General features: G+C 44.4%; 2 protein-coding genes across 2 annotated transcripts in view; one reads left to right on the top strand and one right to left on the bottom strand.

Annotated features, from left to right (window-relative positions):
- The first annotated feature begins 5,007 nt into the window (after positions 1-5,007).
- Positions 5,008-6,805, top strand: sp5l (Sp5 transcription factor-like). The gene is made up of 2 exons (XM_084552634.1): positions 5,008-5,076; positions 5,384-6,805. Exons 1-2 carry the CDS (start codon positions 5,023-5,025, stop codon positions 6,410-6,412), a joined length of 1,083 nt encoding a protein of 360 aa, XP_084408760.1. The 5' UTR covers positions 5,008-5,022; the 3' UTR covers positions 6,413-6,805.
- A 1,173-nt stretch (positions 6,806-7,978) lies between these two features.
- arhgef25a (Rho guanine nucleotide exchange factor (GEF) 25a) overlaps positions 7,979-13,342 on the bottom strand; it is a 31,672-nt gene continuing 26,308 nt past the window's right edge. The window contains exons 10-16 of the mRNA XM_084553602.1: positions 13,015-13,065; positions 12,849-12,926; positions 12,517-12,708; positions 12,086-12,266; positions 11,621-11,853; positions 11,263-11,397; positions 7,979-10,261 (exon numbers count right to left, since the gene is read on the bottom strand). Coding sequence (XP_084409728.1) covers positions 10,136-10,261; positions 11,263-11,397; positions 11,621-11,853; positions 12,086-12,266; positions 12,517-12,708; positions 12,849-12,926; positions 13,015-13,065 — 996 coding nt within the window. The 3' untranslated portion in view covers positions 7,979-10,135. The remainder of the gene's footprint in view (positions 10,262-11,262; positions 11,398-11,620; positions 11,854-12,085; positions 12,267-12,516; positions 12,709-12,848; positions 12,927-13,014; positions 13,066-13,342) is intronic.

The following is a 13,342-nucleotide window of genomic DNA, read 5'->3' on the forward strand; positions in this document are numbered from 1 at the left end:
TCCTCTTTCTGGTCGTTATGCAAAGCTAACCAGCTGCTGCCTTCTTGTTTTTAGAGTGGTATTGATCTTCTCATTTCACTCAGCAAAAAAAAAGAAAAAAAAAAAAAAGAAAATAAAACATGCAAATGACTCAATTTATATCTCTGGTGAAGTGTGCAGGGAGTAATTATTTCAGTCTTTATTAGCAGCGTCACTTAGTATCTCTTCATTGGCCACGCGTCTTGTCACGCAACTTTGCCACGAGTCTCCTTTTCAGATCAAACGCCATATTTTATGGGCCGAAACCTTCAAAGCATGTCATATCCTGTCGAGATGATGAAATGATTATGAAGCACCATGAAAGTGACATTTGGCAGATGGACCGCATTCATCTCTATCACTGCAGAGTTCCTGTACTACTTTCCTTTGATAAAACATGAAACACCTCCTCTGCTCAGATTTGCAGCCCGTGACAAGTGTTTTAGTTTCAGGACTGATACGTGCAAGTGAGGGGACTGAATTTTAATTTAGACGATGGGAAGTTTTCAGGCTAAAGAAAAAAAAAAGAGAGAGAGAATCACTTTTTTGTTTCTTATTTAATCCGTTGCATGATAAAACTTCTACGATAAAGATTTTAGCACATTAATAGTGTATGGGGCATTTCGGTTCATTATTGCTACAAAGGTGAAGAAGGCAGTGATTTCTTCAATCCATTTCTTTTACTGTATACTTCCCAAACCCCCTCCATCTTCCCTGGATCTCTCTCTCTCCTCTTTCGTCTTTCGTCTCTGGGAGTATGGGTGCATGTCAAGTGATTGTTGAATTGAAATATTGATGTGGAGTATCAAAGCGTGGCGTAGCACTCCTGTGTTTCCAGAACTAACCACGAAGCGCTTTGATCAGATACTCCTGTGATCTGACTTCTGAAGTTGTTAAGAGTGCTGGAAAACAAAATGCAAACAAACTTCAAGTGCTCTTGGTATTGATAAAAGTTTTCTTTGACAAGTGGAGATGCGTGCTGTCTGCCTGTGTCTGCCCAAGACTGGAGATTTTGGGGTTTTCGAACATGCTAATGGACACGAGATGAGGGAATTATTATAGTTTTCTGCTTCTGGCACACCTAGCAATATGAACTCTGTTGTTACGGGGTGGGAATCACCGCAGAATCCTGCTGCGATATTTCAAAAATAAAACACTGTGATTTATAATTTAATATAATTCTATTTACACGTGTAAGAATTAGTTTAATTGGCAAACGGAACAGCTAAATTAAGACACTTCAAAATGATTCCCTGAATGCAATAAAAAAATGATGCTTACACGCGCAAATGAAGGAATTGATTATTTTCTTAGGTTTTTTGGTAATAAAAAAATAAATAATACTCCTCTGCACCAAAACATGATGTGTATTAAATAATTTAATGGTGTGAAACTTCCACCAGAACTGTGATTAGAAACAGATGAACAGAAGGGAAAAAAATCAGTTTTTCGGTCGTGTTCCAGAAACAAAAATGCACTTTGATATGCTGAGAGGGATCATTTAAAGGTTGGACTGGAGAAGTGTTTTAAAGACGGTCAGTTTCAGCTCTCGACCGAGGAGGCTTTCGGGTTTTCGGGTGCAAAAGCGTTCACACGTGAAGTGGTGGATGCATCTGCAGAGAGGGAAGGAGTGAGCAGAAAGCTGCAAGTTGGCGTCACAGTCAACGTTTCAAATCCTCTCGTGAGCCAAAGAGAAGCGCATGTGTTGTCTGATGCGCACAAGTGAACTTTAGAAATATGAATCCCGAACATTAATCTTTCTTCAACGTCCGTGGCTCCTTCTCAGCTGAGTAGGAAACAGACTCCCTGAATGAGGTATCAAGTTGTTGCACTGTAAAGTCCAGCTGTTGCCGTTGCTCTTCGCCCTAAAGAAACCGGGTGTCACGGTAATTACGCACCATCTTGTCCGGTCTTGGCCTGCTGAATGGTTAAAGAGTGAAGCACTCCAGTTAGAAGCAGGCCTTCACATGCTGCCTGTCTCATCCATTAGGCCACATTTGTCACATGAGGGCTATTGAGTCAGCACAGTGCTGTAAAACTGGCTTTCTGACATGGCCACCAGTACAAAGGCTGCTCTCCTCCGTGGCTGCCCTTTTCGAGTGCAGATGGTCAAGACAGCTGGGACAATTTAGTGATCTGAGGCTTTTAAACTGCCCCCCAGGCATGATAAAAACAGCTTGAGTACCCACTTGCATATTCTACGCTCTGAGTTTAAGTCTAAAAGAATATGTCTGCAACAAAAACAACACCATTTGTGCTGGAGAAGGGGCAGAAGACCAAATAAAAACCCGTAAGATTGGGAGATTTCAGACTATTAAACTGACACAAGGAGCCCTGTAGAGTTTTCAAATTTGCTATTTTATTTTCTTTGATGTGTTTTTTTTTTACTTGTTTCCCCCCTCTGTCTAGAAATAGGTGCACGAGAACATCTGCATCATCTTGTTGGGATTTAAAAGCGTGTGTCAGTTTTGAAGTTGCTGGTAGCCACCCAGTCAGAGCGGCGTGCCCGCGTATGACGGAGCGGGGCCTGATTACCGGGTATCTCACCAGCTGTTTAATGAACACAGGGACCTCTTTCTCTGGAAATTAGTTTTCCCTTGAATACTGTGGAAGCCGTATCCAGGTCTATTTAAATGAGGTAACATGGGGAAGGTAAGCACCACCACATGAGCATTGTTTTCACAGTTCAAAGTGAGGAGAGAGTACTTTGCACTTCAAAGACACTCATCTGGGAGGCAGTACAGTGGGGGTGGGGTGGCGTGGGGGAGAGGGGACAGGAAATAAGAATCAGGGTAATTAACAACTTCTGCTCCGTAATAAACCAGAGACACAGTATACCTCTGCCTCCAAGATACACTCCTATTTTCATGTCCTCCTCGCTCGTCTCCTCTGCTTTCTTTCATCCTAAATGTTCACTTTAATTCAGAATTAGACTTTTTACCCTCACTGTTGTTGTAACTACATCATATTTATTACAACCTGCATGGGGGTGGGGTGGGGTATTTTTAATCTAAAACTGCAGTATCGATTTGCAGATCCGTGTTTGCATGCTGAAATGATTTTGTTGAATCTGCAATTCATCTACGAAACATCGGAAAACATTTAGAAACAAAATTGTTCCTCGTTGCTCTTGCTAAAATTTCTCCAACATTTGGCAGCTATTTCAGATTAAAAAAAAAAACTAAACATGGGCACAACAATGTGGCCACCTCCTAAAATAAAGACAGTACGTGTGATCTATCACCAGGCTGCGGCTACGGTCTGCACATGATTGCTGTTAATCGTGTTTCAAGATGAGACGTCTCTCTGTCAAAGTCACAACATAGGCCGCGCTCTCTCCTCAGCCTCATAAAAGGCCTCAACCAAATGGTACGGTTAAAAAGCTGTGAGTTCACTTACAGGCTAAATGGAACAAAGGGAACTTCTGTTTAGATTCCTTTATAGAGTAAAAAAAGAAAATACAGCATGAAGTTATTTCTTTTGTTAGGTTCATCCTGATTTTTAATGGCTTTTCCTCGGCATGTGTTTATTTAAGGATCACAGCCTTGTGAAACAGTGAGCAGCAGATAAGTGAGGGACCGGGAATTTACATGAGAAGTGGGTTCCCAGCCTGGATTTAAACTCTTAACATTGTAATGGTGAACAGACTTACAGAATGAGATTAAGCCTCAATCTGCATTTAATGGAGCAGATCTGAAGCGGCCTCTACTTGAACTCTGAAATGTGAGAATGTCACACAGGGCAGCCTATTTGACATGTCACCTACTGGTGAGAACCCAGAGCCTTTGATTGAGTTTTATCAATTAGCTTTGTGAAGGGGGGGAAAAAATACTTTCTTCAGAGTGTGTGACGCCTGCCAAGCCGGGCCGCTGCCTGCTGTTGTATTAAGACACAACAAGTTTGTATTATCTGGAAAAGCTAATGATCAAACGGTGATTTAAAATGTCTGGATTCATTCATCCATTTTCTGCGCAGGTAAAATTAAATCCTAAATTTGTTTCATTAAGCACTGTAAGGATAAATACAAGGAAGGCTGTGCATTTATGCCGCCCCGCGTCCGTTAGTGTTCACATCTATGTGTCTCATGCAGATCACAGTTTGCTTGCCCACCTTTTCATTTAAAACTGCATCAGAGATGTTTGCCAAAAATAAAACTCAAACATTTGCTTTCTTTCCCTTCGCGAATTCCCACAATGGAGCTGAAACAAAGAACGCAAACACTCCCAGATGGATAAAAAACTATTTCGACTGTAAATCTCAGATCTTTTAACAGACTAAGCATTTTGTTCCTGGTCCTAAATGTAGTCGTTGAAAGTTGCTGAGACACATAATGTTGACTCTTTGATATAACACTTTTGTGAGTTTAGTCCCACTTGTCAAAGAAAAAAAAAAAAGATGTCCAGGGAAGTTTATATAGATTTTGTGTGATATTATTACAGTGAGGTTTTTTTTCCATGCCTCAGGTCTTTTTCAAGAACAATTGGAGGAGGAGTCAATTCTTGGGGTCAGCATTTGGTTGAAATTGAGGGAAATTATGAGTAGCCCACCCCTTCACCTAACAAGCCCCCCTCCTTCCTCCCTCCCTCACATCTCCTCTCTATTGACGGGCTCGCCTGCATCATACTGGAGACCCCGTTGAGAGGATCTTTTCTCTCTATAAAGAGAAGATGCAGCTCAGGCGCCTTTGAGATGATCGCAAGGATTTACCGCGCGCCTCTCTGCCACTAACTTCAGACGGGCTTCTTCTTCTTCTTCTTCTTTTGCTGCTCCAACACCAAGACGGTCAGGACTGCGAGCGCGTTGAAAACATTTACGCACCGGGCTGAGGACGTTTAATAACGCGGGATTTCACTGTCTGCATTTCCAAAGACCTTTTCCGAGACCCGTGAATGTGAGCATCCTTTCCCCCCTCGTTGTGCTGCCAGCTGTAGTTGAGACTTCGCGCGTCGTCTTCTCTCGGCGCAGTTTGTGTCGCAGGTGCGTGGAGAAGGAGCCCGAGGACAGATGGCTGCGCTGACGATACAAAGGACTGACAACTTTTTGCACACCTTCTTACAGGTTTGTTCTATTTTCAGCTTTTTTAATTAAGAGCAGGTGGAGTTATTTCCTGCTTGGGTGGCGGTGAAGCAGAGCACGATCAGCGTGTCTAATTTGTTTTTATTTTTAAATCTATTTTTAAAAACTAGTAATTAAGCAAAGAAAATGAAGACACTATTAAGACAATAAATATTGGGAAACTAAAAATAAATTTGAAAAAAATTACATTTCTGAATCATTTTAACCATGTTAAATACGCTTTAAAATCTTTAGTTGTCCTCGCTGTGGCAACATGTAACCAGATGTGTTTTTGTGTATCACCACACAGGACCGGACGCCCAGCTCCTCTCCAGAGGGACCACCCAACGCCCTCTCCTTCCTGGCCACCACCTGTAGCCAGGCCTGGCAGGTGGGAGGCTCTATGGGCTCAGAAGGTTCCCAGTTCCCCTACGAGGGCACCGTCAGCTCCACATCTGGAATGTTTCAGCTCTGGAGCAACGAGATGCCGCCCAGCTCAGCCCTCAGCACGCACCAGATGACCTTCACCGTGCCCAAGGTCCAGTTCCCCGGACACATGCAGTCTGGCCTGAGCCACCATCATCATCATCACCCCCATCACCACCACCATGAGCTGCCTCTTACCCCTCCGGCTGAACCTCCGTCCTCCTACTCCTTTGAACTGTCCCCTGTTAAGGTGCTGTCCTCACAGCCACAGGCCAGCGGCCCCTATTATCCTCAACATAATAGTGTTGGACAAAACTTCCCCAGCTTCCTCCAGAATTCATCAGCCAGACATCACCTATCTGGTAACCATATGGAGGAAGGGCAGCAATGGTGGAGTCTACCGCAAACCAACGCCACCCCTTCCAACCACCCCTTCTCCCTGGGCAGGCAGCTGGTTTTGGGTCACCAGCCCCAGATAGCTGCTCTTCTCCAGGGCACGTCAAAGGGTCTCTTGAGCTCCACGCGCCGCTGCCGCCGCTGCAAGTGCCCGAACTGCCAGGCAAACGGTGGGGGTTTGGAGTTCGGAAAGAAGAGACTGCACATCTGCCACATCCCAGAGTGTGGCAAAGTGTACAAGAAGACCTCTCACCTGAAGGCACATCTGCGCTGGCACGCCGGGGAGAGGCCGTTCATCTGTAACTGGCTGTTCTGTGGCAAAAGCTTCACCCGTTCAGATGAGCTACAGCGGCACCTTCGCACGCACACCGGGGAGAAGCGGTTTGGGTGCCAGCAGTGCGGCAAGCGGTTCATGAGGAGCGACCACCTCTCCAAACATGTGAAGACCCACCAGACCCGGAAGAGCCGGTCTGGGCAGAGCACGGACCCTCTGCTCACCAATATTAAAAGAGAGTAATATCTGTCATTCAGAAATCATGTTCAAGTATGACCAAACTGTGTGACTCACACTTACTGCCATAGGTTTGCACTAGAGGGTAAGCATCGAGCTCCCCAAATATTTTCTCTTGTCAAAGCTCTACTTCTGACTTCAAGTAGTACCATAAACGAATATTTAGTGACCATTTTGAGTAAAATATCTGCGTGCTGTTTGAGGCAACGCACCTTTAAAGAAAACTTGAAGCCTTTTTCAGCGACATTGTGAGAATTTGCTGCATCGTTCAGTGTACTTTTTCAACATGCCACTATAAACAGATTTCACCTGGCGAGAAACATTTTATGCCTTTCAGTACTGGAACATTTATTTAAATCTGAACTGATGTGAAAGTCTGCATTTTTTATTTCAAACTTCACGATGTAAATATTTCATCCATGTGAAGGACGTGCCGGACATGAGAAAATTTTCGAAAAAGGTTCACTTTGAAGTGTTTGTCCGTATTAACATGTTCAAAATAAATGTTCGCCCTAGAACACCTCGAGGTTGCTGTTGGAAAAAAAAAAACGTCTCCTCTCTCTCAAATGTTTCTGAATGGATAAATGCCTGTGTTGCTGTTGAGAATTAGATTTTTATTCTAAAACATGTCCTAATTTGTCTGCTTCAAGGTAGGGATCTTTTTTGAGATGTGAACACGAGAGTCTTTGATCCACAGATTTATCTGCTCTTAAGCAGCGATGTGAAGCCCCTCCGCTGCAGATTAGCAACATTTTTAATTTTTAAGTTCTTTGTAAATTATGTATAAATATCATGAACAGTTTTATTGGGGTTATGACAGCATGTACATTTTAATAAACATTGTCCTTGAAACAATTCCCCCCGCTTCTAATAATGTTATTTTCTTTTAACTTTCACCTTTGTTCCAAGTAAATATCCGTGATTGACAGCGAGAGTCAATGGTTTTAACCTTCTTATCAGCTCATCCAATAAATGTGTGAATTTCTGAGAGTGCCCCGGAGCACCTGAAGATCTAACGTTTTATTTAAATGATAATTTAAATTGCCGTCGGAATACGAATGCTGCTCATTGTGCTGCTGGTGCGAGGGGAGAAGCTCCTAAAGAAGCCCCAACATGGTGGGCTGTTCAAAGATTTTCACACCTCAAAGTAAATACTCATCCCATTGATGGGGCTGTTTGTCTCACCTGCTGCAATCAAGTTCACAGTCATGTGGCTTTCAATGAGTGTTTTCTTTCGCTCAATGGGGAAGATTGAGTCAACAGATGCAACAGAGGGCAGCGGAGAGGAATTCCCTGTGAATGGGACCCCTGTTGCTGAGACCCCCTCAGTGGTGACAGGAACTCCCTTTGATTTTGCACCCTTGTGAAAGTTAATACCCCCTCCCCCCTGTTGCAAGCCACCATATATCACAGCCGTGTTACGATCGGCCTTGCTTTACAGCCCAGAAAGGGGCTTTTATTCAAAGGCCAGCCAACCAGATGTCTGCTCATCCAGGGGTTTCTTCTCTTTGTTTTTAATCCTGTTTGAACTTTCTCCAAAAGGGATGCGAAAGCAAGCAAGCAATGCTCCGTCTTTGTCAGAGATCCCAGAGTGCCGTCGGAGGTCTTCTGCAGCAAAATTAATACTCTGAATGTCTCTATTAGTTCAACTAAACATTAAACTTAAAGAACGCTGCACCGACTGTAAAGCCCGCTGAGGCTAATTTGTGATTTGTCATATTCGGCTATAAATAAAACTGACTTGACAAAGTGATCAAAGTACTCGCAGCATAATAACCTACAGGAGAAATGAGACGATAATAGTACGCAGGGTTATTTTTGATCAAGCCAATAAGGAGAGGCCGGTGGAAAGAAACACAAACGCTGCACTCGTTTTCAAAATGACACTTTTATTTGATATGATACAACTGTTTCTACTCGATCAAACATGGCATTAACCAACCCTCCCTTGGTTTTATGTCCTTGTTGTGGGTTCTTTATAGTGGTATTCCTTTTGTGTTTCATGCAAAACTGCCTGATCAGTAACTCCCCGTGTTACAGTTCACATTAACTGCAGGTGGATACCGTGAGATGGTTCACCTCATCCATCTTTTCGGTTTCACGTTAAGTAATTTACTGGTGTTGTTTTCCTGGACTGAATTAAGTGAAATATGAGGCCTATTGATCTTTGGTGCAGCTGTATGAGCCAACTAATCTGGAAGTGGAAGCCTTGTGGGGACCTCTACTGGCCACGAACATAAAAAGACCATAGAGGACGGTCCCCTTCGTCTCCTCCGCTCTCCGCTTTCTGTCACTGTCTGGCTTTGCGATGCAGATAGAAACACAAATATCTATGATTGACTTGTAAGAGCGATGGCAAGCAGAACTATAGAGTAAGAGCATGAAACATTTGACTGGCAAGCTGCGGTTGGTTTTGGCACTGTTGAGGAAAAGGGAGCATGCGGATTCTGTCAGCATCACTCTGTTCATCCAGCAACATATGATCCCCTGCATTTTAAGCATCCGGAACATTTCTTGGCATACCTGGGTCATTCTTCATCTTACAAGTGGAAATGATTGTCTTTATGGTACGCGCTGTACAGCATTTAGTCCATGAGGGCAAAAGCTAACAGAGATTATAGAAATGGTGCAGCCTTGACATGACAACGGTGGACTAGTAAAACAATTCATATCAGTTTAAATCAATGCTTTTTAAGGACTTCTCTCCCTAAAATGACGAGCAAATCACTTCGGCCTGGAAAGAAAGATCAACGTAAAGAGACATTATGCCAGTCGGTCACAAAAGAGATGTTGCATGCAGCACTTTGGGTCAGCACAGCAGGCCCTTTGGATGCATCTAACTTGCAACTCCTCTGGAGTTGCCCAAAGAGTAAAAAGTATTCTGAAGTGACGTCATACCCACGGAGAGCCTCCAGAGGGCTCCCTCATGCCTTTTTGTCCAGATCAAAAGGAGGCCTGTCAAACAGAATAGCAGAGCACACAGGGGGCTCTCAACACCAAGGCAAAACAGAAAGTTCTTCACTTTCAGATGAAATGTGAGTCAGTAAAGTCCTCGTGGCGTATTCACATCAAGCGTTTTGCCTTTCCCGTTCTTGTCGACATAAACAGCGAACTCAGCTGGCAGCAGGGAAATGAGGAAAAAAAAAAAACATACTAACGTAGCTGTATTTGTCTTCACAAAGGGGCACCAGATAAAAAAGAAAAATCTAATTATCAATTTACCAGAGTGTACGAGAAGTGCTACCACCACTCCTTGCACACTCTCACGCACGCAGACACATCCTCGCATCATTTCATAAACATACATCCAGGCACACACGTAACTCCAGTGACTGCCCCAATTAGGAATGGAATCATCAAACAAATTCCTCTTGCCCTTTGAAAGAGAGAATAGTATGGAATACAAACTCTCGAAAAAGGTAAAAAGCAGAAATTGTCATAACAGTGAGTGTTTTGTAACTCTGAGCCCAGCATCATCCCGCCGGGTGCCGTCCGTGTACACTGAAGGTGATCAAGGCAAAGTCACCTCCCTTTAAATGGCTCTCTAAAAAGGAGCAAAGAAGTATTTATAGTATTCGCAGCCCATAATTTCTTCATATATTCCTTTAGGTTCCTTCATGACTGAACCAGGTGAGGGTCCAGCCTGGCATAAACAAACAGCAGACAAGTCTTGACAGCTGTGGCACGAGCTGCTGTCTTCCTGACCCAGGAGACGCACAGTGTCGAGGTTCAAAGCTCGTCCTCTGCTAGCTGGGCCAGGTTACTGGGACGTCGTCCAGCTAAGGGACCTGACAGCGGAGCCTGGCTGCCAGCCTCAGCGACCTGACCCCTGCGGCAGCCCTCTCCTGCTCTCTGCTGGGGAGAGAAGGAACATTCATCACACAGCTATACGGCGCTTCTGTTTAATTCACCTACAAATCAAACATGCGACATTTTTATTTCTACGCCAGTAACCACACCCCACACCTTATTTCCTCTGTCCCTGCTCGTGACCTCGCTGCTGAGCGTTTCATAGAAAATGCGACAACAGATAAGAATTTTTTCTTTCACAGCCAAAGTCTTAAAAAATATGCACCGGCCCATCTATGTACCCCAGCACAAGTACGGGAAACCATTATCTGCACTTGATAGGCATCTCCCTCCGACTTCCTCGTCTGGCTCGGCCTACTTCCTGTTTGGGATGTGCCAAGTCTATCCAGCCAGAGCAAACAGAGCAAGAGGTGGAGAACAACAACTGCCGGCCTGTCAGCACGGCCTCTTGAGGGTAAGGGCCCGGCGATGACAGAGGGAGACGTTGCTAATGGTAATGGGAAGTCCAACAACAGGATGTTCCTATTGTTGACTGAACAAATGGTTTAAATTTTAAATTAAGGACGGACAGGGTTAAGTTTACAGAGAATGTCATATTTTGTGTAAAGCACTTAAATCTGGGAATTTCCACTCTAAGTTGACGTTATTGTGAAACCATCACAGTCAATTTCCTTCATAAAAATGCTGGTTTTTATTAATTCCTTTTCTGTCCAACAGGGGGAGAAATGACTCTTCTCAACAACAAACCCCCTCACTGCATGTGTGCCTAAATAAATGGTTACCATTTACTAAAGTCTTTCATCTTTTAATTAACATTAATTAGCCCAATGGAACTATTGTACAATGGCCTATTATTTCCCCGGTGGTTAGCTTCCTGTTGCTTGTTTTGTCATTAATTTTCCCAATGCCGGTGTTAAATAATGACTGCCTGGCAAGTCAGTAGCAGGATGTGCAGCTATGTTCGAAACAATTACATTTTTAACTGCAGCACCGGGATGGATGCCCACGCGGACAGCTTTGACTCTAAATGCATGCATATACACTACCTGTGCGCTTTGCGTGGCTGGGGTGTACAGCCCGTTTGACACAGCTTGACAGTTTGGCTGACTGGTGAAGCCTAGCTGGACATGTGATGGAGAAACAGCGTGGGAGTCAGCAGGGCACGGATGGACCACAGTGGGCTGCAGGTGCAGGTAAGAAAGTTGTAAGTCACTCAGTATTGGAGGGCATGCACACAGTCGCAGTTTTTAGTATCTAGTTTTTGGGGGGTTTTTTTGCAACAGCCAAAACCGCTCAAAAGGGGGTTAGCAGCGTCTGAGGTAATTTTGTGTTGGAGTGAGCAGATACTGCACAACAGTGGCTCTTCTATGTAGGGAAGAGAGTAACACGGGTAAAGAAACTTACATCCCTCAGCGAGGAGTAGGTCTCGGTGGGTCCTTGGGTCAGGCCTTGGCTCGGCAGGTAGAGCGTGGGCAGGGAGGTGTTGTGGGAGTGAAGGGAGGGCAGCTTATGACGGTCAATAGAGGCGGAGGAGTGGGGCCGCAGGGCACTGGCAGCGGACAGAGGGGGCCTCATGCTGCGGCCCAGGCTATTAGACTTGCTCTCTCTCCGCTGGTACTCAATAGGTGACTGTAAGGCTGAAAGACACAGAGAATAGAGACATGTTAGTAAATACAGTTTGATTTTCCACTCCTTTTTCCAGCCTAGGCATCCTTATAAAGACTACATAATGAAACATAAATCATCTTGAAGCATAGTGATTCCCCTGCTCACTGTGCATGTAATCTCACTTCATAGTCAATAAATGGAAATGATGCCAGACTGATTTATGGATTGTTTTTCGATGCGTCATCTCAGCCGGGGACTCACCATTGAGGAAGTTGCGCTGGCTCTCCAAGATCTGGAGCACGTCATTGACCCAGGCCCTGCAGATCTCGGGGGAGGACGCCTGCAGCTGGAAGCGCACCACGCTCCCGTCGGGGTTGCGTGAGGTCAGCACAAAGCGCGCATCATCGCCCTCCACGCTGGGCTCCAACCCCAGGCAGCTCACCTGGAACACATCACACCAGCCTAGCATCTGTGAGGAGTTCCTCCTGCTGAGTTCCTTATTAAATACTTCACTAACACGTGTGAGTCTCAAGGAAAGAAAAAAAAAAAAATTCCTCACCTTGGAATTATGTAACGTGCTGATTTAGGCGAGAATTAGTGTGGTGTGAATCTGTTGTGTAACTCATAACTTGGGAGTACGTTCTCTTCTTTGTTCTTTCCTGTGTGGCTGATCTGAGTTTGCAGGTACCCACCTTGATGCTGTTTTTAAAGGTGTATCCAGGGAGGGAGAAGCCTTTCTTCTTGTCGATTGGCTCGCTAAAGATGACCAGCTGCTCAAACAGGAAAATCCGTCTTTCCTTGGCCCGAGACAGGAAACCACTGTCCTGCTCTGTAACAGTGAAGGTGTCTTGCTGGAGAAGTTTGCCCTGGGCTGTGATTTTCCCCTGGTGCCAGATAAAGATGAAGATAAAAAAAAAAACAAAAAAAAAAACAGAGGAAGTAGTTACGGCGCGGTTTTAACGGGCTGGAATAGTTGGCACACGGGATGTTGTGAAGGCGATTGTCTAGCATAAAGATGACGTACCTCGAAGCCTTGTAGCCTGCCCACATTCATCATGTCATCGCAGCGTTTTGGCACAAAGCACATCACTTCTACTGCTTTCTGTATAAAAGGCAAAAGGGGAGGTTGGTAACAAGAATACTAAAAACAACACTGTTTTGCACATACAAATCTCCATCAGAACACCCACCTCCAACTCCTCCGTATCCATCCCAGCTTTGGTGTAATACTTTAGGAAGTCCTGTTGAAATAAACACAGCATGGTCACCAGAGCATTCCATGTTTACTGCCTGGAGTGTGGCGAGGACATCTGGAAGGGCATTTATGGGTGTTGAACTCGTCTTTCATTTGAGCACCAAAGGGCAAAGATTTATATTTAGGCAAAGTTTTATACCCCGGATTTAATTTTATCATCATCTTCAAAGAGTTTTTTTTTAATGTGATTGTTTAAATCCTTTTTGTAAGAAGGATTCGATTTCCTCTCTGACTGGAAAGTAGCCCCGAACAGACAATACACT

Source organism: Chelon labrosus (assembly GCF_963514085.1).
Source record: "Chelon labrosus genome assembly, chromosome: 10".
NCBI lineage: Eukaryota > Metazoa > Chordata > Actinopteri > Mugiliformes > Mugilidae > Chelon > Chelon labrosus.

Bases quoted from the DNA above. Each gene is read 5' to 3' on its own strand.
- sp5l (XM_084552634.1), top strand. From the start codon at position 5,023: ATGGCTGCGCTGACGATACAAAGGACTGACAACTTTTTGCACACCTTC. The intron at 5,077-5,383 runs GTTTGTTCTATT...ATCACCACACAG, and splicing joins TTTTGCACACCTTCTTACAG to GACCGGACGCCCAGCTCCTC.